The sequence below is a fragment of the Mandrillus leucophaeus genome, unplaced genomic scaffold, assembly GCF_000951045.1.
Source record: "Mandrillus leucophaeus isolate KB7577 unplaced genomic scaffold, Mleu.le_1.0 Scaffold297, whole genome shotgun sequence".
Taxonomy (NCBI): domain Eukaryota; kingdom Metazoa; phylum Chordata; class Mammalia; order Primates; family Cercopithecidae; genus Mandrillus; species Mandrillus leucophaeus.
Window position 1 is genome coordinate 724,451 of NW_012103109.1, and position 23,083 is coordinate 747,533.

Genomic DNA, 23,083 nt, shown 5'->3' on the forward strand with positions numbered 1-23,083 from the left:
AAATGACTCCTTCCCAACTCTGATCATTCCCTTAACCAAGCGGTGAAACCAGAAGGATAACAAGATCATTCAATGAGGCAGCAGCCCCTGAGATCTTTTGGCAGGAGCCAGTCCCTCCAAATCAAGACTCTGGCAGGATTCTACAATCCACTCAGAGGACAGTTACCATCTGTTTATGGAAAAAAATGTTAATAACCCCCAATCATAATCAAATAGGCAACCACTTTATTTTAAGTACCTATTAACTAACGCAAATTTACAATGGAACAGTCCTGCAAGTGCTCATCCACAGGCCCATCAGAGGCACCAGCACACATCCAGCCATTAGGAAGAAAGGTAAGTGGTTGCTGATGAGGCACTTAAAGCATTGCCGGAAGCCCAAGCAGCAGTTCTTGATGCCCTTCCTTCCCGGTCTTCCTGCTTCCGCTGCCCTGCCACGCTTGCAGTCTCTAGCATGTCTGAAAAGAAATGAAGTTCTTAGAGCCTATTCCTCCATCAGCTCCTATCTTTCCCCAAGGCCAGGAGTGCCCCAGGTTGGAAAAAGTGGATTAATAAGAGAATTTTCGAAAGCCCCATTTAAGTGGGACAGCATTCAAAGCTAATTAAACAGAGCCTTGGAGGGATTGAGCTGACGTATTCATAATCCAGCTTTACTTCCCTGACCCTCCCAGGTCCTCTGCACAAACCAAGTATGTGGAATAGCAGGGCCAGGAGGTTCTCCCTAGCTGTGTGCTCTGGCACATCACTGCATCTCTCTGGGTCTCAGTGTCCTTAGCTGTACAATGGCCACATTAGCCTAATAAGCCTAAGGTCTGTTTCAACTCTGATAAACCATTATTCCATTTTCTCCATGGGAGTAAGAGGAAGCCAAGAAGTATGAAGTAACTCTCATAGTATCTCTGATCTAGAAGTATTTAAAGGTACTTATGAGGTGGTCAAGAGGAAAAGAGGCCAAATAATGTATATATATATTTTTTACAGGCTTCTTTTTCTATTAAATTTTTACACTTGCTTCTTTTTCTATTAAATAATTATGATACCTTATATGAAAACTATAGGACATGTTTTATTATTGTTCAGACATGCTAACACCTATTGCCTGGTTATTGTTCTAATGACCACATGAAATGATGATGGTGCACTGTAGATGTGGACAGTGGGGCAGCCAAGATAAAGGACTTAGAGCATTTGTGTTGCTGTGGAAAGTGGGTGGAGCTAAAACTCAGCCGAATCAAAGCAAGTCACTTCCTTTCTGGGCCTTGGTTTCTTCACCTGGAAATATGGATACAGGAGAGCCCAGCAGATCATTGTCATGATCTTTTAATGCCTAATTTAACAATATTTTATGAGAATGAATTTGGTCTAAATTCTGAACCATCTCATTTCCAGGCCCAGGATGCAAGGGTACACTGTAGTTAGTTGTTAAAATGCTGAAATATTTTTATATGTTTCTGTAGCTGCAGTAAATAGCCCCTGCTCTGAACCCCACAAGTACCCACCTCCCAACCACCCTGGCCACCCCATGATCTGACAATCAAAGAGTTAACTCCTAGCACTGCAGGGACTTTCAGGGTCCTGCCCTGTCAGGAGAGCTGGCTGATAGGGCAGTGCCCAGGACATGCCAAGTACTCCACAAATCACCCCTGCCACTCTGAGGCATTAGACTTTATCAATAGCAAAAAGAAACCCCTACTGTACACTTAGCGCCATCTTAAAACCTCTGTGATTCCAAAAGAAAACGGGCTTCTGTCCTAAGGTGACCCCCTCCCCAAGCCAAAATTTTGATCAACACCATGGCAGTTGGAGGGCTCTGAGACAAAGCATGTTCAGTTTGTTTCCATGAGATCTGGTTCACATATTCATCTCCCATAAAATGGGCTCCTATTGGAATTCCTACACATACCAACAGAGAGAGATGTCCAACGTATGATAAGGAAATAAAGCAAGATGCAAGTTACTCAGAGTATAAGCTTGAATATAAATTAAAATATACACAGAGTGATGCATTTTGTAAGTGTATTGATATATATGCATGTGTGTGTGTCTACATATGGATATACAGAGACATATGCATATATGTGTACATACACATATAGGTAGAAGTATGAAAATGAACTGTTTACCAGCCTTAGCCACTCATCTTTCATGTAGTAGAGGTGGTTGCTAATTTGGCAGGCTGGGAGGTGTGAGTGTATCTGGGAGCCAGCCATGAGGGGAGAGACAGCCTACGGGGACACGCAGAGACAGAGATACAGAGAAAGAGGCCTCAGCAAGTGGACTGGAGGATGCTGAACTCAGGCTAGCAGCTGCCTATGGAGACAGGGATGGGAATAGGACCAGTGGGGGTGACTAAATGGGTTTTAATTTTAGTCATATTTTATATCTTCCATAACTGCAACAGTAGATGCAAACATAAGACAAAACAGTAAGTCATTTATTCTGGGTGGACGGAATATGGGTGTTTGTTATATTAATCTTTGTCTTTTTCTATATTTATTTCTCAGAAGGAAGTAAAGCTCCTATTAGTAGCTCCCCCACCATCGACACACCTGGCCCTCAGATGTGGATGGGGGAATTGTTTATGAGTTTTCCCTATTATTATTACTCTACTTTCCACTGCCCAGACATCTCAGATCTCCCAATTAACTCTAACTAGCCCATTGTTAACTTACAAGCTGTACTTTTTTATGATTAAAATTAAAGTCATTCATTTCTAAGTTCAACAAGCAATTGTCAAATGTTGTGTGCTGTTTTCAGGCATACTAGGCTGAGTGATCTGTGGTTTCTGCCATAGGTCAGTACTGGTCAAGTAGGACAGACATATGGTCTATCAGCAAAGAACTGATGATGTACTGGAACTGGTGTATAATAAAAGCATTTTACTAAATATTGTGTAGGACAAAAGAGGGCATGATTGAGTCTTGGATGGGCAGCCCTTGGAAGGCAATAAAAGAAGCCTATAAAGGTTTATACATAAAGAAGGGAGAAACAGTTCCCATGGAGCCTTTTTATATGCCAGTTACACATAGATCTCGACATTCACAGCAACCCAGTGATGGAGGTAGTATTATTACCATTTTGAAGTTGAGGAAACAGAGGCACTGAGAAAGTAAATAACTTTGCTGAAGCCAATGAGCAATTAAGTGGTATCACAGATTCTCATCCAGATTTGAAAATTCAAAACTGAGACTGGGGTGGATATGAAGAGACGAGGGTTTCCCTAAGTCAAAGCTGGGGAACTTCTGGTACCCATGTCATCACTCTTTATCCAAGACTGTGATGCTCGCTGGCAATAAAAGATCAAAGGTTAATGCAGCTTGAGGCATTTAGTCAAAGAATATAGTCAAACTCAGTAAAATATTTGAAGAGATTTGTTCTGAGCCAAATATGAGTGACCAATGGCCTGTGACACAGCCCTCAGGAGATCCTAAGAACATGTGCCCAATGTGGCTGGGCCACAACTTGGTTTTATACAGTTTAGGGAGACATAAGGCATCTATCAATACATGTAAGATGTAAATTAGTTCAGACCAGAAAGGCAGGACAACTGGAAGCAGGGGCTTCCAAGTCATAGGCATATTCAAAGATTTTCTGACGGGCAATTGGTTGAAAGAGTTATTTTCAATAAGAAGGTTCAACAAGAGGTTATACAGACCAAGGTTTTATGATGCAGATGAAGCCTCCAGATAGCAGGCTTCAGAGAGAATAGATTGCAAATGTTTCTCATCAGACTTAAAGAGTCTATTCTATCAGTAATTCCAAAAAGAAGGAGGGTATAATGAGGCATGTATGGCTCCCCACTTCCCATCATGGCCTGAACTAGTTTTTCAGGTTAACTTTGGGATGCCCTTGTTGAGAAGAGGGATGCATTCAGACGGTTGGGGGGCTTAGAATTTTATTTTTTATTTGCACTTATTTATCCTAAAGTGAGACCTAAACATAATCTGGCTTCATAAAGATCAAAGAGATTCAGGCTTAATTCTAAACAAGGTGAGTCTTAGATATACCATCTCATCTTGCCTATAACTCCAGTATAACTTCTTTAAGTTGCCTGACTTTACAATAGAGGATATTTCACTTCTACCTACGTGGACATGTTCTCCTGACCCAACCACGGCCAAGAAAGGAAGCTCTGCCTGGGAGAGGGGAGCAGAAGCTCTGCCTGGGAGAGGGAAGCTCTGAGGACAGCTGAAGGGAGGCACCACCCTGGGTGCTGCCTAATCCATCCGACATGGGGACACACTGTTCCAGAAACAGGATGACAATTAATAGGAAAAATCTGCTCTGCTCTCACAGCACTGCCAAGCATGTTGCAGGGTCTCAGCTGGTGGTGCGCCTCCTCAGAGAAAGAGCAATAATGCCCCATTCTTCTCTTTGGTCAAGGCCCCAATGTTTTCTCAGGTGGAAAGAGGAAGAGCTAGAAAAGCTCCCTGCATGGTAGGAAAACTTTGCATAGGCAATAATAGTGCCAGTCCTCAAAACCAGGAGCCCAAGGATTATCCAAAGATTGAAAGCTGTGCGCTTACTCAGTGGTCGTCTCATCTTCTAGACCTAGAAAGCCCTGTTTGGCATGTGCCTTATCTGTTTGCAGATAAGACATCTCCAATCTAGGTGCCTAAAAGTGGTCTGATTTTGTTTAAGTCATCTGGCTTCCAGACAAACTTCTATCCCATCTTTATAATTTGCCTGAACATGTCTTTCTCTTAGTCAAAATATCTCAGATGACTTAAGAAAAACTAGCTTGCTTTGCTGTTACTTGATCAGGTTCATTAAGAGCAGAGAGTGCAAAGGCAGAAATCTTCTGGAAACAGGGCAATCTGTACCCATTTTTTGTTTGTTGTTTGTTTGTTTTTGAGACAGGGTCTTGCTTTGTTGCCCAGGCTGGAATGCAGTGGTGCGATCACAGCTCACTGCAGCCTTGACCTCCTGTGCTCAATCTCCCCACCTCAGCCTCCTGAGTAGCTGGGACTACAGGGTTTTCTACCTTTCTAATCCTCTCTGGGTATTTCCCTATATATCAGTGTTCTGAATTTTCAAGGAGCTATAGAGCCTTCTGAGAATATAGTGAAAGCTACGGACTAGTTTGGTTTCATGCGCAAACATTCCAACATGTGCATACAACTCAGGGGTTCACCATCCCTGTGAATGCCATTCATGTACTCTTCTTCAGTCCCTGAGCCCAAGGTCCCCCACCACAGACACAAGCTCATGCAGAGAACCCATAGAAATTCATCTCTCTACACATCCCATAGTCTCACCAGATAACACCAACCTGATTCCCTGCTCAGCAACCTGATAGCTTGTCAAACCTCTTATCGTCCCTCCCTACCCACCCCCATCCAACATCACCATACATGGAAACCCAGCTGGAAGTACATCTTGAAATTCAAGTTTCTGTCTTGGAACTGGTACCCAGCCTCTTTTGAGCCATTTGGTCACATCCATCTCTGAGACCAGGCAGGTGGATGCTAATTCACCATGTTAACCCCTTTCATGCCAGTCCCCTTACCCGAGCTTTGGCAAAGAGCCACATCCCACCACCCCACCCTGCCACAGTGGTGTGGAGCACTGTATGTCATGGAAGACAGCCAGCAGATTTAGAAATCATGTTGCTCTTGGCATCCACTCTGGGACTCTGTGTAGAGCTACGTGCTGAGATCCCATTGCATGGGCAGATTTTCAATGCCGGAGTCTATCCTACGTCTTGCTGTGCTGGTGCCTTCCCAACACAACTTCAAAAACAATAGGAAAACCATGTCCTCAAACTAGGAGTCCATTTACTCACCAATAATGAAAATAAACCAAAGTCCCTCTTCATTTGCCCTGAAATCCAACTTCCTTTCCAAATTATCCTCATTGCATAAGCCCATCTAAGCAATGTTTATCAGCAGTCAAAGCAAAACCATGTGGATCCACAGTTTGGTTCCCACAGATCCCAACACTGCCTTCAATCCATAATTAGCAAGAACAAGGGGCAAACAGGAGTTTGCCCCATGACCGGAGGCCCTCTCAGAGAGCAATGGGAGATTAAAACAGTATCTTTTGATCAAAAGCAATAATGTTTCCCCCCATGACACCCTTGAAAATGAAACTCCCACCTTACCCTTCATTCCAAATTTGGACCGTCGACCATACTTGTTGATCATGATGAAGAGAACCACTAACAGGACACAGGCAAAAGCAGCAAGTCCAACTGCTATGGATACCTATGAGGAACCAGAAACACAGTCAGCAACAATCATGAAAAACCCAAGTTCCTTGAAAATAATGTCTGTGCCCAGATAAGAACCGTCCTACTGCCATAGTAATTGTAGCCTTCTCAGAACTGCAATACTGAGTAAGGTCTTTAGAAGAAGAAATCTGTGAGACCCTAAGAACACTTAAAGCTACATAAATTACCCAATTTGATTAGAGAAAGTTCCATGATTCAACGTTCTGAGCCCCTTCTCACCTGGGGCCATTCTGATAGATGCAAAAACAAGCCTAGAGAGGCTTCTAATTTTGTTTTAATTAGCAAGTGAATTCTGCATCTTCAGTTAAAATTCCTTATATAATATTCTTATCCAGGAAAGTCGAAAAGATCTGGACTCTAAAAAGAATCCTTTCTTCTCCTCCCCAGAGTAATCTTAGGCTCTGAAATAGTAGGAGTGGGCGCTTGAAAACCCACCCAAGGAGATGCCCTGAGCAACTTGGCCTTTTGTGGTAGACTTGTACAGTTAGCAGCCCCTGCAAATCAGGCCCCACTGGGCTCCTAACAGACTGGGGATTTTCTGAATCCTAGGGCTTGGAGCAGATCCTCAAAGACTTCCTCAAACAATGAACTATTTCCATCCAACAAGGAAGGTTTAAACTGCCTGAATGCAGTTCAATTCATTACTTTTTTTTTCAAAGTTTCAAGTAAGATAATACTTGGAAAAGTTAGCAATACAAATGACGTCTTAAAATGACTGTGCCAGTTAACACACTCCTCTCGACCAAGAAGTGACTCACCCCAAAAGTGTCTTCTTCTGGTTTGTGGGTCACAGTGATAGGAGGTGTGGGGCTCACTTCATCAACTGAAAACCAAACACAAAAAGGAGGAGGACAGTTAGCTTCGTGGCTGGGGAGGCTCAGCCACAGTCCCTGCCCAACTCCCAAGCTCCCTTGAGACTTCCCCCTGGAGAACATCCTCTGAAAGCTAGGCTCTGCAGCCTGCCTTCCCCAGGCTTTGCAGGACCACCCCCACCCCCTGCCCTGCCCCCAGAGCCCAGGTTCCTATCTGACCATCTGGCTGGCGTTACACTTCAAGCACAGGCTCCATAGGAATAAAGGACATTCAGTCCCATTCCCTACCCCCACCCCAGAGAAAATAACATAACCTGGGCAACTTGGGCCATGAGCTATGGAATAGAAAAAAGAAACATGGTTTGGGATCCTGGCCAGGGTCTGGATTAGGCAAATGTTACTGATGGTGGCAGCTGTTGCTGACATTCTGCTACTCCTTGCCACAGGCATTCCTTTTCCTCTCCCTGTCTCTCCTGTGCCCTCCCTCTTTCCTTCTTTACTCCTCAGTGAGATCCAAGAGGCCTGGGGATCCATCAAACAGCCCACTATCCATTCCCCTAATACTGATTTCAGAACACAATGGCAGCTTAAGTTAAAAAAAATAGAACCATCTGACAGGGAAACACCACCTTTACCCAGCAAGGCCAGGATGGGAAGCCAAGTATCAATTTTCCCCCCCTACTCCACCATCTAGAATCACCTCCTTGACAAGAAATGGCCCCAATTCAAAACTCTCTGAAGGGATAATCTGCAAGATTACAAGTCCTCTAAGGCTGAGGACAACTAAAGAAATCACAGATGATATTGACTTCAGTACCAAAAAGCCAAGGGTGTTTCTAAACAGCATCTACTATCTCAAGTCAGACACGGGGCGGGGCAGAAATGGCAGCAGTTGCTGCTGTTATTCCCACCTCCCATGGAGAAAAAAAAAAAAGAAAAAGGAACAAATACAGGTTTCCCCACAGTCCATAAACAAAACCCCAAATTCTTTTAGGATTATCTAGCCCTAGCCCCAAATCACTTATAAACTGAGCCTCAATAACTCCTTTTGAGGACACATGAGCCTATCAGGAAACCTTGTAAGTCAAGCTCTCATGAGGCGAGTCCTGGCCAAATGCTCAGGCTCTTGAAGCAGGTGAGAAACACTAGCAGGTTTTTAAGTTCCATATTCTCTCTGCAAGAACAACTAAGATGATCAATAGGGGTCTATTGAGGCACATGAAACCCATGTCCATCCTCACACAGCCCCTCTTTATCCAGGTAAAGAGATCCACAACATTGTCAATGTTAGAAAAACTCCCTGGGGGAAAGTGAACCACAGAGTGATTACCCAAGAAAAGTGGGCTTGGAACTGCCCAAAAAGTATTGCTACCCCTCAGTTCCCTTTCACAGTTCACTCAGATGCCCTCAGCTGCCATGGGCCAGGGATGATGTGGAATAGGAGAGAGGGCTATTTGAATTCAATAGTTACCGATAGTATCAGAATAAATCAGTTTCAAAGCAACAGGTAAAGCAGACTTACACAAGATAAAGTTATCCGTGCTCTCTGCAAAAAAAGGACAAAGAGATAATTAACAAATTTAATAAAAACCAGAACAGACACACTACATGGTCCTAATAGCTATGATCTCTCCCATTCACCATGATTCCCTGTTCCCATGGCAACTGACAAACTAAAATCCATGGCACATCACCTGTCTCCCCACGCTACACTACCACTTTAGGGGGTAGTCCTCCAAAAGGAGAAGGAATGAGAGATAAAGTTCCTGGTTTCAAGGGAGGGGGCCCACCTAGGAACAAGAAACCAAACCAGTTTCATTATGAGATAGGAAATTAAAACCAGACCCTCTGTCTCATTCACAGCTCTGCTTCCTTAAAGACCCAAAGTGCTGGGGATGGGGCTACAGAGTGGCTCCTCTAGACATTCCTTGAAAATGCCAGGTATGATCTCAAGATAAAATTCTTCAAAGTAATATGCAGAGTTGATTCTAGTAGGTCTTTGAGAAGTTCTTGAGAATCCCTCTAGAATCTGCCCATCCTGCAGATGGTAATGTGCTATTTGATCTTTGGTCTCTAGAAATAGCTCACCTAATAATGAAAGCTAATCCTTACTGCACATTGATGAGCCAGGGACGGTGCTAAATGCTTCATGTAACACATCACTCAGTCCTTATTACCATTCTAAGAGGTGGTAGCATTATCCCCACTTAACAGATAAGAAAACAGTCTCATACAAATTAAGTAACTAATTGGATGTGACTCATTTAAGAAGAAATTAGAGCTGAATTCAAATCTCAGTCCAGGCTCTTGTCCACTCTACCAGAGATGCTCAAACTTTAGCACACAACAGAAGCAATCAGAGGGTGATTGCTACCAACATCCAATAAAAGGAGTGAGGATTCCTTGGAGAAATGGGTGATTTCAGGGCTGGACCAGGGAAAGAACAACATGTGCCTGGAATGGATTGCAATACTGAAAAAGTAAGAAAGTGCTCAGAGATTAATGGAGGCCTGGAGACAGGGCACAGAAACCAATGTACAGGGAATCTCAATGGCCCAGTGTAGGATCATTTAAGCAACAAAATGATGATAGTCCTGGATTGTTACGGATTAGGATTATGTTGTCCCAAAATCCATATACGGAAACCGTAACCCCTAGTACTTCAGAATGTGACTGTATCTGGAGAAAAGGTCTTTAAAGATGTATTAAAGTTAAAATAAGGCTATTAGGGTGAGTCCTAATCAAATATGGTTGATGTCCTTATAAGAGGAAATTTGAACGTAAACACACATGCACAGAGGGAAAATCACATGACAACACAAAGAGAAGACTGCCATCTACAAGCCAAGGAGACAGGCCTCAGGAGAAACCATCCCTGCCAGCACCTTTGTCTCAGACTTCCAGCCTCCAGAATTGTGAGGAAATAAATGTGTGTTGTTTAAGTCACCCAATCTATGGTATTTCACTGCTGTGGCATTCTTAGCAAACGAATACACGAATTACCAATCATAGAACAATATGAATATCCATGAGTCCATACTGATACAAATAAACAATTCAATACATAAAAGGTGGAAGAACGAAACACTCTTCCTTACAGGAGAATTCTGATTTTTAAATGTAGAAGGAATGATAGAAATAGAAAAATCACCATTTCACAAATACTACAGTAATAATTGTTTCAGGCAGGAATCATCAATGAATGTTAAAATTAGAGTGTGAAAGAAGGATGAGAAACAAGTTATTTATGTAGTTTAAAAATATTATACTGATGACTTACAAAGGGGAAAATCGTCTGTTTGCAGCAGAGGAAACTGGCAGACACCACCTTGACCAAGTGATAAAGTTAACACTCCCAGTACCAAAACCTATTGACATCACACAGCCCCGAAACGATGCACTGAGAGGGCAGAGCATCACTTCTGCAGAGTTCCTGCCAAAGATGCATAGCTAGAATTTAATCATTAGGGAAAAAAATCGGAAAATTCCAAATGGAAAGACAGTCTACAAAAAACTAGTATTCTTGGAAAGTTCCAAGATCATGAAAGACAAACACTGGGGAACTGTCCCAGATTTAAAGAGAGTGAGATGACACAGGAGCTCAATGCAGTGTGTAATTCTGAATTGAATCCTAGACAAGGAAAAAGCCTCAATGGGACAATCGATAAACTGTAATTCACATCTGTACACTAGATAATAGTGATGGACCAATGTTAACATCCTGGTTTCAATCATTGCATCATGATTAGGTAAAATGTTAACATCTGGGGAAGCTGGACAAAGGGTGGAAGGAAGTGCCTTGTATGATTTTGTAACTTTTTAAAATATGAATTTCAAACTATTTCAAAATGAAAAGTTAAAAATCTTTAAAAATTAAAAAGAAACACAGATTACTAGTCCTCACCTTAGAGTTTCTAATTCAGTAGACATGGGGTAAGTATCAAGATTTTGCATTTCTAACAAGTTTTCAGGAGACGCTGATGCTGCTGTTCCCTTTGGGATGCACTATATCATACTACACAGCCTCCTGACTCAGCCCACCATGCCCTGAAAAGTAAGAGTATATTCATTCATTCATTCACTCATTCATTCACTCATTGTGGGCCCTCACAGTCTTAGTTCTATTAAGTATGAACCAGCAGATATTCTCTAACTACCTGTGGGGAATAGGATAGTTTCTGTGAGGGAATCCTTCAAAGAAAGTCTTACTTATGGTAAACGCAGTTCGATTGCTTGTTTGTTGTCTGTTCTGTATTGTTTTGGGGGATAGCCACAGAGCTATCTTCACATTCCTGGCCATACCCTTCATGCCAACACCCTCTTCTCAATGGCAGGTGACCAGATGCCTGTTTGGGGCAGGGGGAGGATGGAGGAAATGGAAATTCTAGCCTGGGTTTCACAGCCTGAGAGAAGAGAGGGGCCAGATCAGTTCACAGTTTACATTGATTTGCATATGTCTCATAAGGCTCCCATTTATTAGCGAACATTCTCATATTAGCCAAATGTTTTGGTCAAGGCTGTGAACCCTGTTATCTCCAAATCAGCCTATGAATGTTTAAGGACTTTGCCAGAGCCTGGAAGCATTTATACATCCAGAAAGCACATGAGCTTTGGAAGAAGGAGACATCCTGACTCCTCTCTAACCTATGGGAGGGTTCAGGCATTCAGCCTGGAAGAGGATGGTACCCAGGACTGGTCCTCACCTCTAGCTACACCAGCAGGCTGGGAGGAGCATTTGTCCAGCACACCAAGGAACAATCTGAACGTGAACTGGGGCTGTGCCATGAAGGGAATACACATGTCTCCTACAGTCCCAGACCATAACTCTTCAAGAAGGGCCCCTTCTGTAAATTAATCTTCACCACAACCTTTAAGGTAAAAGCAGGAAGGTGAAGCAATTTGCCTGACATCACGGAGCTGACAAGTGATTGAGTGAGAATTAGAGCCCTGGCAATGTGGTTCCATCACCACTAGCCTAGACTACCTTAAGATTATCTGTTAGAACTTACTAGTTTGACCAGAGAATGACTACTGGTTCTAGAACTCTTGAAGTCATCTCAGTTCTACATCCTAAGAATCTTAACAATGGCCCACAGCTAGTAAGCCTTTTCTCTGTCCAGATGCACTGCTAAGCACTTGGCAGGCATGACTTCCTTTAAGCCTCATGGTAACTTAGACAGGAGATATTATCATTCCCATTTCACAGATACAGAAATAGAGGCACAGAGAAGTGATTGTCCTTCATCTAGTACTGACCTTGCACTAAGCCTCATGCTAGGAGCCCAGGCCACCAGATGCGAGGGATATTTGGGAGAGGCCGCAGATGGGATCTGCACCTAAGTCTGTCTGATTTCAGAGTGCCTGCTCTTAGCCTCCATGCTTAGCTGCCTGGAAGCAAAAGAGAAACACACATGATAATCATGATGTTTCCACGCTCTCACATCAAAAGAGAAGAGCAAGAATCACAGACCAGCTTTGCATCTAGGCTTAGCTGGGGTGAATTCGGTTTAGAGGGTTATCACGCATCTCTGCTTGCACCCCCAGATAATTGACTCTCCTGAACGTTTAAGCATCTTGTCACTTGGCATGACTGGCCCATCTTTTCCCTGTCACTGCCTTTTCATCACCCATTGATTCCTCTGACCTAGACTCATAAAACAAACAAACCTTCCCACAGGGTGGCCCTAGCAGGTTGGAGATGGGTCTGAGGAAATGACCTCAGGTGAGATGCTTTCTCTTTGAGTTTCTCTGTGACTCTATCCTCCCTCCATCATCCTGGGGCCAGATTCCCACCCAATTCCATGGTAGTAGATTGCAAAGGAGGGAGTACTGGAGTCACCTGGGGGCTTGTTAAAACATAGCTGCTAGACCCCACCCTGGAATCTCTGATTCAGTAGATGTGAGTGGCGCTTAAGAACTTAAGTTTTAACACATTCTCAGGTGATGTGGATGGGGCTGGTCCAGGACCAAAGGTCACTTTTGAGAACCACTGGCCTGAGGCGCACTGGTAACTTACTATGGTGACAAGGGTATCCAGAGACTAACAGAAGGGGCTGCTGCATCTCATGGGGGCAGAGGAGGTATTTCTGAGATACCTCTGAGGGCTGAGAGGATGCAAAGAATTGCTTCCTCTTGAGATAAAGGAGAGAACAGAGCAGCTGTGTCCACCACATAATCCAACAGCTGCTGCTACCTCACAACTCTCAGGACACCCCTGGTAGAAGGAGCCCAGAAGTGGCTTCTCCTCCCTCCTGAGCATTCTAGGGTTCCCCCCTCTCTGGGCCCCAGAAGCTTCTCTTTGGAAACAGAAGCATTGCTTCAGTGTGCTTCATTTCCTCACCAATAGAGACTTTCCCTCACCAATGTATAGCCTTTCCTCTTTAAAAACAGATTTTATTCTTTCATCAGGCCATAGGCAGGGCAAAAAAAAAGGCATAAAAATCAGTCTTTTATGTCAGGAAGACCTAGCCTGCCCTTTTAGACCATAAGAGCAAAGTATCTCCACTTTAAAAGCCTCTGCTTCCACAGTGCAGGCCAGGACTCATCTACCTGCTGAAAGAGAGCCCAGTGTGACCCAGGAAGGGAAGTGTCATGGGGGCTTTCACTAAGCATACTGGGGATGATGGAAGTTTCAGACCATGTGGGATTTCCAGGGCCTCAAATATCTGCACATTCTCAACCGCCTCTGAAAAGATGGCCCCATCATCCCTGGGACCTCAATGGCAAGAATATAGCTTCACATGCAGCCACATTTCTCCAACTTCACTCTTGGGGCCTCTAGTATGAGTTCCCTTGCACTGAAATAAATAAGGCCTCCTGGAGCTGCCACACCCTGGTAATTTGTAGACTGTGAAGCTGACTTCAGAAAAACAGATGCTGCCTACTGCTAGCTCTTGCTGCCTCTTCCCTTTGTGCACATGTGTGAGCATGCATGTGCATGTGTGTATGTGTCATATCAGTTTTTACACTGTATCCCATTGGAACTCCTGATTCCTAGGTCTCCTAGTCACTTCCCAAAACAAAGCACCAAGCTCAGCAAAGACCCATGGCTTCATGGACAAAACTTATCAATTGCAGAACCCACAAAAAGATGCTACAATCACTTTCACTAAACTCTTTTGATGTTTTTATCTCCTCCAACTTCAGGAAGATAGTTAAAGCATCTTACCCCAGACAGAAAAAGACAGAATCAACTCCCAAAATCAAATCAAGCAAAGTTCTTCAGTAATTTCAATAATTTTTCCTGGTCCACTTGACATTAGCACTATTATATGCTAAGGGCATCAGGTATGACCCACAGTAGCTCACCATGGAACAAGAGAGGAATGAAGCCACAGACCTCGGGGCCTAGATCCAAGTCAAACTTTGCCACAGATCAGCAAGTAGAATGAGGCTCAGCTCATTCATCTGTTAAATGGAGGGTTAAACTGGACACACTCTCAAGTCCTTTTCAATGGAAAGTCACGGAACCATCATCAGGTGTCAAACCCTGTGACGTGCTTTATATACCTTGACTCATTTAAAAGTCACAGGAGCAGTGTAATCATGACTATTTCATAGAAGAGGAAATTGAGGCTTAGAAAAGCAAACTATCAGGCCCAGAGTCTCCCCACAAGTAAAGGGCTGGGTCAGAATTCTCTACCATTACTGTCTCTGCTTTCTCTACTATCATACAGTATGCTCTAACATGCACAACTGTTATTTCTAAGGAGTCTTGGTTTTTACCATGACAGCTATTGGAAAATTGAGACTCTATCCTTGTTTACACCAGATGCGGCTGGTGGTTGCACATGTTCCAGTGTGTGTCTTTTTGCCCATGATAGCAGTATGAGTACTGATGTTGCTTCTCCTCTCAAGCTACCATGCCCCACCTCCTAAGCTTGTAGAAAGAATCCATACACCTCTGAGCCAGCTACACTGCCCTCACCTGGAAAGGGCTCCTTGAGGAAGTGGCCATTGATGGTCTGGTTGGCTGTACCCAGTGGGTTTTTGGCAATGAGGGTATAGTTGCCATTGTTGTAGTGGGTGGGCTTGTTGAAGAGCAGGCAGCCCTCAGAAATCTCTCCCTCCTGGTAGTATTCCACATGGATGATCTTGGACTCCCGCAGAGGTTGCCCATTGTGCAGCCAGTGCAGTGTTGGTGGTGGGTTGCCACGCACCACAAACTCGATGCAGTGCTCCAGGCGCAGCTCAGGCTCCTCCAGGCTCACCACGCGCGGGGGATCTGTCAAGGGAGAAGCCAGCTGAAATCCAGGACACAGAGTCTACCACCACCCGCAGTAGCCTTCCAGCAACTAAAATGGGAATCCCAGTTCTTCCCCACCCACTCTGAAAAGGCTGAGGGAAGCAGAAGTCCCACCACAATCCCAGCAGAGGGGAAGAAATGTCTGTCTTCATCCAAGCTTCCTAGATCCACCTTAGCTGGAGGGCTCCCTCTTGGGACCTCTTAGGGGTTTAATAAAAGGCAGAATAGGCCAACTTAGAAGTGTCCTGAAGATGTAGTTGAGTTGGAGCCACACCATTGTCTGAGGGACAAGGGTGCTCCGTCTGGAGTTATTAATCCAAGGACTTACTTCTCAGTCCTGTGCTACAAGAGTCCTTCTGTCCCCACTGGTAGACCAGCTCACTGCTCTAGTTCAGCCCTGGCAACACCTTGGCCCCTCTCCAGCCTCCTATGCCAGTTCTTCCTCACACACAGCCATCCCCCACAATAATATGCACTTACAGTAGACAGTGAGGGCAACACTGGCATTGCTCATGCCCACCACATTCTCTGCAATGCATGTCAGGGTGAAGCCATTGTCCTCACTCGTCACATTCACCAGCGTCAGGTTGATGGCATGAACATTGGTCCAATTCAGATTGGTCTGAAAACCCCAATAAAAAGGTAACAATCAAACAGCCTCTACAAAGATGGCTCTGCTACCTAATCCCCAAATACCTTTAGGAATCAAAAGGAAAGCTGAGCAGAAGGTGAAGGAGATCTTTGTGTGAAAGCACACCTACCAAATGCCAGGCTTCTCATAGGCAATGGTTCAGGCCATCCTCCTATTAACCCTATGCGGTGAATGGTAGTTCAATACTATGCCCATTTTACAGAAGCAAAAACTAAGTTACAGAGAAGTTGAGTAGCATGTGTAGAGCAGAATGGCTAGAAAATATTGCAGCTGCATGTAACTCAAGTCTATGTGTTTTCTCCTATAGTAACAAGACCACAAATTTTCCCTCTTCTTCAAGACTACAATGTGATCACTCCCTAACCTCCTGATGGGGCTCAAGCCCAGGATGCCTACCTGGTGAGTGTTGATGGACTGCAGCCCAGTGACTATCCAGTCCACATCAGGAAGGGGTGATCCAGAGCCATTGCAAGTGATGACAGCATTGTCACCCTCTCGTACGGTCAGGTTGACGTGGCTCACGCTGATCTCAGGAAGGTCTGGGAGCCAGACAAAGTGGGTGAAAAGACAGGCAAACACTTACTACCCAAAGGAAGCTCTGTCCATAGGCCTGATGGTGGCACTTCTTGCCTTGTTCAATAATGACTCTAACACCACCTGCTTGGGTTCTTGGAAGACCCACAAATCCAAGACGCTTTCCATCACCTCCCCAGTAGACATCAGAACTCAGAATTGAAGCCCGTGCAGCTGTAGTCTCCCACATTGCAGCGGGAGGTGGAGGGGTGGGGGCAGTGCTCAAGGAATGCATTTCTGGCAATTAAGCTCAATGGCATCATTACACTTTGGGTTCTGGTTATCTAAATAATAGTGTTTCAGTCTCCCATTGGGGAACTTGCTTAAAATTCAGATTTCTGGGACCCATCCCCAGACACTCTCAAAGTCTGTGGCTGGGCCCAGAAATCTGCTTTTCTGGAAACTCCTTAGAAGGTGCTGCCACAGGGAGTCCAGAGACCACATTTTGAGATACACTCCTTCAGGTTTGGTTGACAGGTAATTCACAGAGAGAAAGGGAATCTGGTACGATGAGAAGGAGCACATTTAACTCCTGTCTGCATTCCTGAAACCAATCTTCCTATGGCTCGTGCACAAAGGGACAGGAATGACCAAGAAGGGGAATGGTTAGTCAGGAGATCTGCACACAACTGCAGAGTTCAAGGCTGGAAGGGCATTTCGAAAGGAAGGCTCTGGCATCCCAAGGTAACGTCCACCACCATCTCTGGTGTCTGAGGGATGCCTCCCTGGAGCCAGCTGGGCCAGGCGGCCACTCACTCACCACACTGACTGATGTTCATGCGGAAGAGAGGAAGCTGGGAGCCATCAGCGTTGATGCAGTAGAGGTTCTGGTTGTTGAGCTTGGCCTCCCCCTGCTCCTGCCACAGCTGCATCCAGCGGATGTCACAGCTGCAGTTGAAAAAGTTCTGCTCCAACCTCCTGTGGGCAAAGAGAGAGGGGAAGGGAACCTCTGAACCAAAGATGGCTCAGAACCTTCCCAGGGCTACGAGGACAAGAGGGACACTACCTGTTCAAGAATTAAGGGGAGGCGGGATTTAACAAGGTTGCAAAAGAAGTGGAAAAATCCTTGTAAGTCCATAAATTATAGTTTTAAAACAATAAACTCAATTTGTTAAGAAAAGAAACCCAGCCAAGCGCGGTGGCTCATACCTGGAATCCCAGCACTTTGGGAGGCCAAGATGGGCAGATCACAAAGTCAAGAGATTGAAACCATCCTGGCCAACATGGTGAAACCCCATCTCTACTAAATATGCAAAAATTAGCTGGGCGTGATGGTGCACACCTGTAGTCCCAGCTACTCAGGAGGCTGAGGCAGCAGAATCGCTTGAACCCAGGAGATGGAGGTTGTGGTGAACCGAGATCACACCACTGCACTCCGACCTGGCAACAGAGCGAGATTCCATCTCAAAATTTAAAAAAAAGAAAGAAAGAAAGAAAGAAATCCACCCCACTTAATGCAACTGTCTAAGAGATCCTTTTAAGGAGACACCAGTGGCTCACACCTGTAATCCTAGCACTTTGGGAGGCTGAGGCGGGCAGATCACGAGGTCAGGAGATCGAGACCATCCTGACTAACACTGTGAAACCCTGTCTCTACTAAAAATACAAAAACAAAAAATTAGCCGGGTGTGATGGTGTGCACCTGTAGTCCCAGCTACTGAGGAGGCTGAGGAGGGAGAATGGCATGAACCCAGGAGGTGGAGCTTGCAATGAGCCAAGATGGCACCACTGCACTCCAGCCTGGGAGACAGAGCGAGATTCTGTCTCAAGAAAAACAAACAAACAAACAGACATCAGCTCGAGATGCTCCTCTTCTCAAAATCCTCCAATGGCCTTCCATCTCACTGAAAATCAAAGTTAAAGTCCTAAATAATCTGCACCATTCTCCATCATCTCCCTGACCTCATCTTCCCTCACTCCCTCCTCCTCTTCAGCCACACTGACCTTGGTGTCTGAAAGGTCACCTGCTTGACTGGTTTGTTCCTACCCCAGGACCTTTGCACTTGCTGTTTCCACTGCCTGCCAAGCTCTTACTCAACATCTCTACAAGGCTGGCTCTCTCAGTCTAATACTGCCTGGTCCCTTGCCACGCTGTATTTGTTTTTCTAGAATTTATCACTACTGGCATCACTTCAAATATTTATTTTTAATTAGTTTGTTTATCTGTCTCCCTGAATAAAAATTAAGCTCCATTGAGGTCAGCAACATTGCCTGTTTTGTCCATTCCCTAACCTAGAACTGAGCCTGGCATATAAATTCTTGTTAAAGGACATAGAAAAAGAGAGAGAATGAGACTGGCTGACTCTCCCTGGGGAAGTAGGTGGTTATCTATTTCCAAGATATGCTCAAAGCCCTTCCTGAGACCAGCTTTATTCTTCCATAAATCCAATAAATTCTTAATAAGCACCTGCTCCATAATTGGCCATGGGCTGAGTGCTGCTGACACAGAGATGAAGAAGACAGTCGCTGTCCTTCAGGAGCACTCAGCCTGGTGAAGAAGAATGCTTGATAGGGGAAGAGTCACCTTCAAGGACCTCCTTCTCCACTGATTTTCCTTGTGACTTGAAGCAAGTCACCTCCCCCCTCAATGGGATTATTAAGGAGAGGATGAACAGCATTAATCAATCCAAAACTCAGAGTAAAGAGCACCAGATAAATCTGAATGCTTGGATCATTAGAGGAAACATGATTCTCTTTCTGGACCATCAAGGAGATGAATCTGTTGGAACGCAGAGGGAGGGGCACTTGGGCACACCACACTAAGACCTAGGATATTTTTGATAACTGACAAACTCCAAAATAGTTAAGCATGCATCAAAATTAATCAGCTTTCAGGAAAATGTGAGGCCCCTGGGGAAAGGAATCAGTGCTTTCTAGTTACTAAGACACCAGAGGCAGAATGTGTAAATACCCCTACATGGTATCATCCTCTTAGCCTAAAAGTACTCTCTGCACATGGTACTCTGTCAGAAAGGTGAAGGAAACGGAAAGAACTCTTACTGAGCCATTTGCTTCTTACAACAACCCTGGGAGATGGCCAAAACTGCAAGGAGGGAGGGGCCCTCTCTGATGTTTGGAGGGGTTAAGTCACATGTGCAAGGTCCTTTGGCTGGTGTGCAACACAGCACAGTTTCAAACCTCAGTGTGCTGGACTTCAAAACTCATGTACTCTCCACCCCATCTGTCATGTGCAAGGCATTGCTGGGTGCATGGGAGAAGCAGAGTGGAGCAAGCTAGGAGCCCTGACTTCAGGAGCTCATGTAGGCAAAGACCAGGTTGGCGGGGGGAGGTGGCACGGGGGCTGGGGGTAAGTAGAAGGAAGTAACAAAGGCAAAGGGAAGTTGAAAGTAAGGTGTGAAAACAGAAAAGAAAGGCTTAGCAGGACAGAGAATGTGTTGAGGAGTGCTGGGAAATAAAGCTGGAAGGGCGAGTGGAAGCCAGATAGTAGAGGACTTTTACTGCCACATCAGGAAATTTGGAATTTATCCAGGAGGCAGGGGAAAACCATTGAGGCCTCTAGAACTGGAGAACAATATGAACAAAGAAATCTGTAAAAAGAGAAATCCAACAATAAAGTACAGGATAAGCTGGAGAAGAGGAAAACTAGAGACTGAGAAGCCAGTTAGGATTACTTATAAACAACGGGTCAACATGTACAGTTGTGTAGTTTGAGCATTTCTCAAAGTACTCAACCAAAGGGATAAACAGAGGATAAAATCCACTCTGCACACTCTTGGCCGGACCCAGCTGTAACCCTGACCCACAGCTACATGCATCCAGATGGGGCATCTTTTGTAACTCACACATAGGCACCATATAGACTGGCAGGGTCCAGGTCAATTCTCAAACTTTTAGTTTCAGAACTCCTTTCACTCTCCCGAAAAAATTACTGAGGGCCTCAAAGAGCTGTTGTTTATGTGAGTCATGTCTATCACTATTTACCCATTAGAAATTAACCCTGAGAAAGATGTAACACTCCAGAATACATTAGCACAAACTCCATGCCTCATCAGAGCCATGATGTTATCACGTCCTGTGGCCTCTGGAAAACTCCACGGTACGCTCATAAGAGGGTGAGAGTGAAAAAGGCAAATAATGGCTCAATGTTACTATGAAAATAGATTCTACTTCACAGTCTCCTGAAAAGGTCTTAAGGCCCCCCAGGACACCCTGGATCACCACTTGAGAACTTCTGCCTAGTTAATACAGGCCTAGAGTGGAGTGAGAAAAACTGGAGAGAGGGAAGAGAAGATCCAGTAAACATCACAAGGAAGGCAAAATGGTACGTGGTGCTTTGTAGGGGATAAAAGAAGAGGAAAAAGTGAAAGATGACCCCAAGATTTTAAGCTCCAAGAGACAGGAAATCAATGGCAGGGAGAGCTGTCTTTGGTTCAAAACAGAAGAGAAAGAACCAGCGAAAAGGAAGAGAGGACACATTAGAAATGAGGTTGGGATGGGGGTGAGGCTGGGGAAGGAGAGATCAAGGTCTTAGAAGGAGAAAGGGAAGGATGAGGTCAAGAAGCCTTGGAGGTGTTGCCTTGGGGTTATGTCAAGATGCCTGTGTGACTGGACATGAGACACAAAAACAGAAAAGGTAGGCAGGAAAAAATGAGAGGGAAGTAATAGACATTATAGGATCATAATATTAGCATCGCACTCGCCATAGTGCCAACACTAGACTAAATGCCTTCCACGCATTATTTCACTTAACCCTCACGAAAAGGAGAGCAGAAGGTCAGATGAGCTGCCCAGTGTGTGCAGGAAAGAGAGGCTGGAGGAGGTGGTGCGGTGTGGGCTCACACTGTGGGGGCTGCAAGGAGAGGCCTGGCCACCCTGCTGGAATGACAAGGAGGGTCCAGATGCTTGAATATATGCGAACTGAACCAGGTCAGCCTGGATTTTCCCAGCTGCTCACTTGACAAGATGCAGTCATTCATTATTAAGTAGGTGTAAAAATACAAATTATCCACCTGGGTGGAAAAGACTAGACAGGCGAGGGGCTTGGCTGCATTGCCGCAAGTCACACAGCACTTGATGTGGTGCTGCCTCCCGTCTGGTCCCTGCACTGCTGCACATCCCAGCATCTCATGGCCCCCCAAAGGCAGACAGCATCAGAATGTCCTGAGGCTGGTCGGAGAATTAGGTGAGATGTTTGGAATGTGCCAAGGATGCTGCCAGGCAAAGGCTTTGTACAAATTTTCTGCTTCCTTCCATCCTTTCCCCCCAGGGTCCTGCTTACAGGACCTGATCCAGCAGCTGGGATGCACCCTGAAACCTGGTCCTTTGTTCCAACTGAGTTTATGGGAAACTGCAAAAGACCTGTGGGGCTTTCCCCCCATCCCTCTGGACTGTCCTCCAAGAGAACAAGACACACACACAGCAGAAAGCATTTTGAGTCTTAAAACAATGACACCCTAGACAGCCCACTGAGCAAATTCACAATCGTCTGTATCTGGACAAGAGAGGATTCAAATGGTGAGGTGGGCAAGAAGCAAAGACCGGCACATCCTAAGTCTAAATGATGCTGTCCATCTTGTGTCCCTCCTCCCACTGAACCAGGTCTCAAGCAGGGGAGCCTTTAGCCAGGGCTTTGGGTGCAGTCCTGTGGAACCTAAAGCATGGCTTTCCAAGCTTCATGAATAATGCAGGTGGTTCCATGAATAATACAGCAGCAGCTGCTGCAAGGCAAAGCTTACCAACATCCAGCCCTCGCCCCAAGATGGCCTGGGGTGTAATCGCAGGGCCCTGAGGGCTCCCCACAGATTAACTCAGCCCCATCTGAGCTTGTAAGGATAGGCACCTTGCAGCACAGCCAAGGCCACCACTGGGTATTTAGAAAACACTGATTCCCTCCGGTCATCACTCTAGTGGTTTTCTTCTTCCCTGCAGCGTATCAACAATGCCAGTGGCAGTCCTGGGGCCGGGCAGTGGAAAATGAGGAGGGGACCCAGATCAGCCAGGACAGCCCTGCTGTCACCCAGTACAGGATTCCCAAAAGATGAAGACATCAGCACAGGCCTCCTTGAGATAACAGCAGTCAGATGGTAGGAAAAGCACACAAACCAAACATCTGAGTTGGGCCAGCTGTGTCATTTCGAGTGAATATACTGGGTTTAGTTGTGTCCTCCAAAAAGATATATCCAAGTCCAACCCCTAGTACCTGTGAATGTGACCTAATTTGGAAATAAAGTCTTGGCAGATGTAATCAAGTTAAGGATCAAGGGATAAGATCACTCTCGATTTCAAGTGGGCCTTAAATCCAATGAGTGGTACCCTTAAAAAAGAAAGACATGCTGGGCACAGTGACTCACATCTGTAATCCCAACATTTTGGGGGACCAAGGCGGGCAGATCACTTGAGGCCAGGAGTTCGAGACCAGCTTAGCTAGCATGGTGAAACCCCATCTCTACTAAAAATACAAAAAAAATAAATAAATAACTGGGTGTGGTTGTGCATGCCTGTAATCCCAGCTACTTGGGAGGCTGAGGCAGGAGAATCACTTGGACCTGGGAGGTAGAGGTTACAGTGAGCCAAGATCACACCTCTGCACTCCAGCCTGGGCTACAGAG

General features: G+C 45.1%; 1 protein-coding gene across 3 annotated transcripts in view; it reads right to left on the bottom strand.

Annotated features, from left to right (window-relative positions):
- NTRK3 (neurotrophic tyrosine kinase, receptor, type 3) overlaps positions 1-23,083 on the bottom strand; it is a 389,076-nt gene that overhangs the window by 254,453 nt on the left and 111,540 nt on the right. For 2 of the 3 annotated variants that reach the window (XM_011986286.1, XM_011986288.1), the window contains 7 exons: positions 17,275-17,432; positions 16,338-16,480; positions 15,770-15,911; positions 14,972-15,268; positions 8,567-8,590; positions 6,991-7,055; positions 6,104-6,206 (listed from right to left, as the gene is read on the bottom strand). In XM_011986286.1, coding sequence (XP_011841676.1) covers positions 6,104-6,206; positions 6,991-7,055; positions 8,567-8,590; positions 14,972-15,268; positions 15,770-15,911; positions 16,338-16,480; positions 17,275-17,432 — 932 coding nt within the window. The remainder of the gene's footprint in view (positions 1-6,103; positions 6,207-6,990; positions 7,056-8,566; positions 8,591-14,971; positions 15,269-15,769; positions 15,912-16,337; positions 16,481-17,274; positions 17,433-23,083) is intronic. The other variant, XM_011986287.1, reaches the window with a different exon arrangement.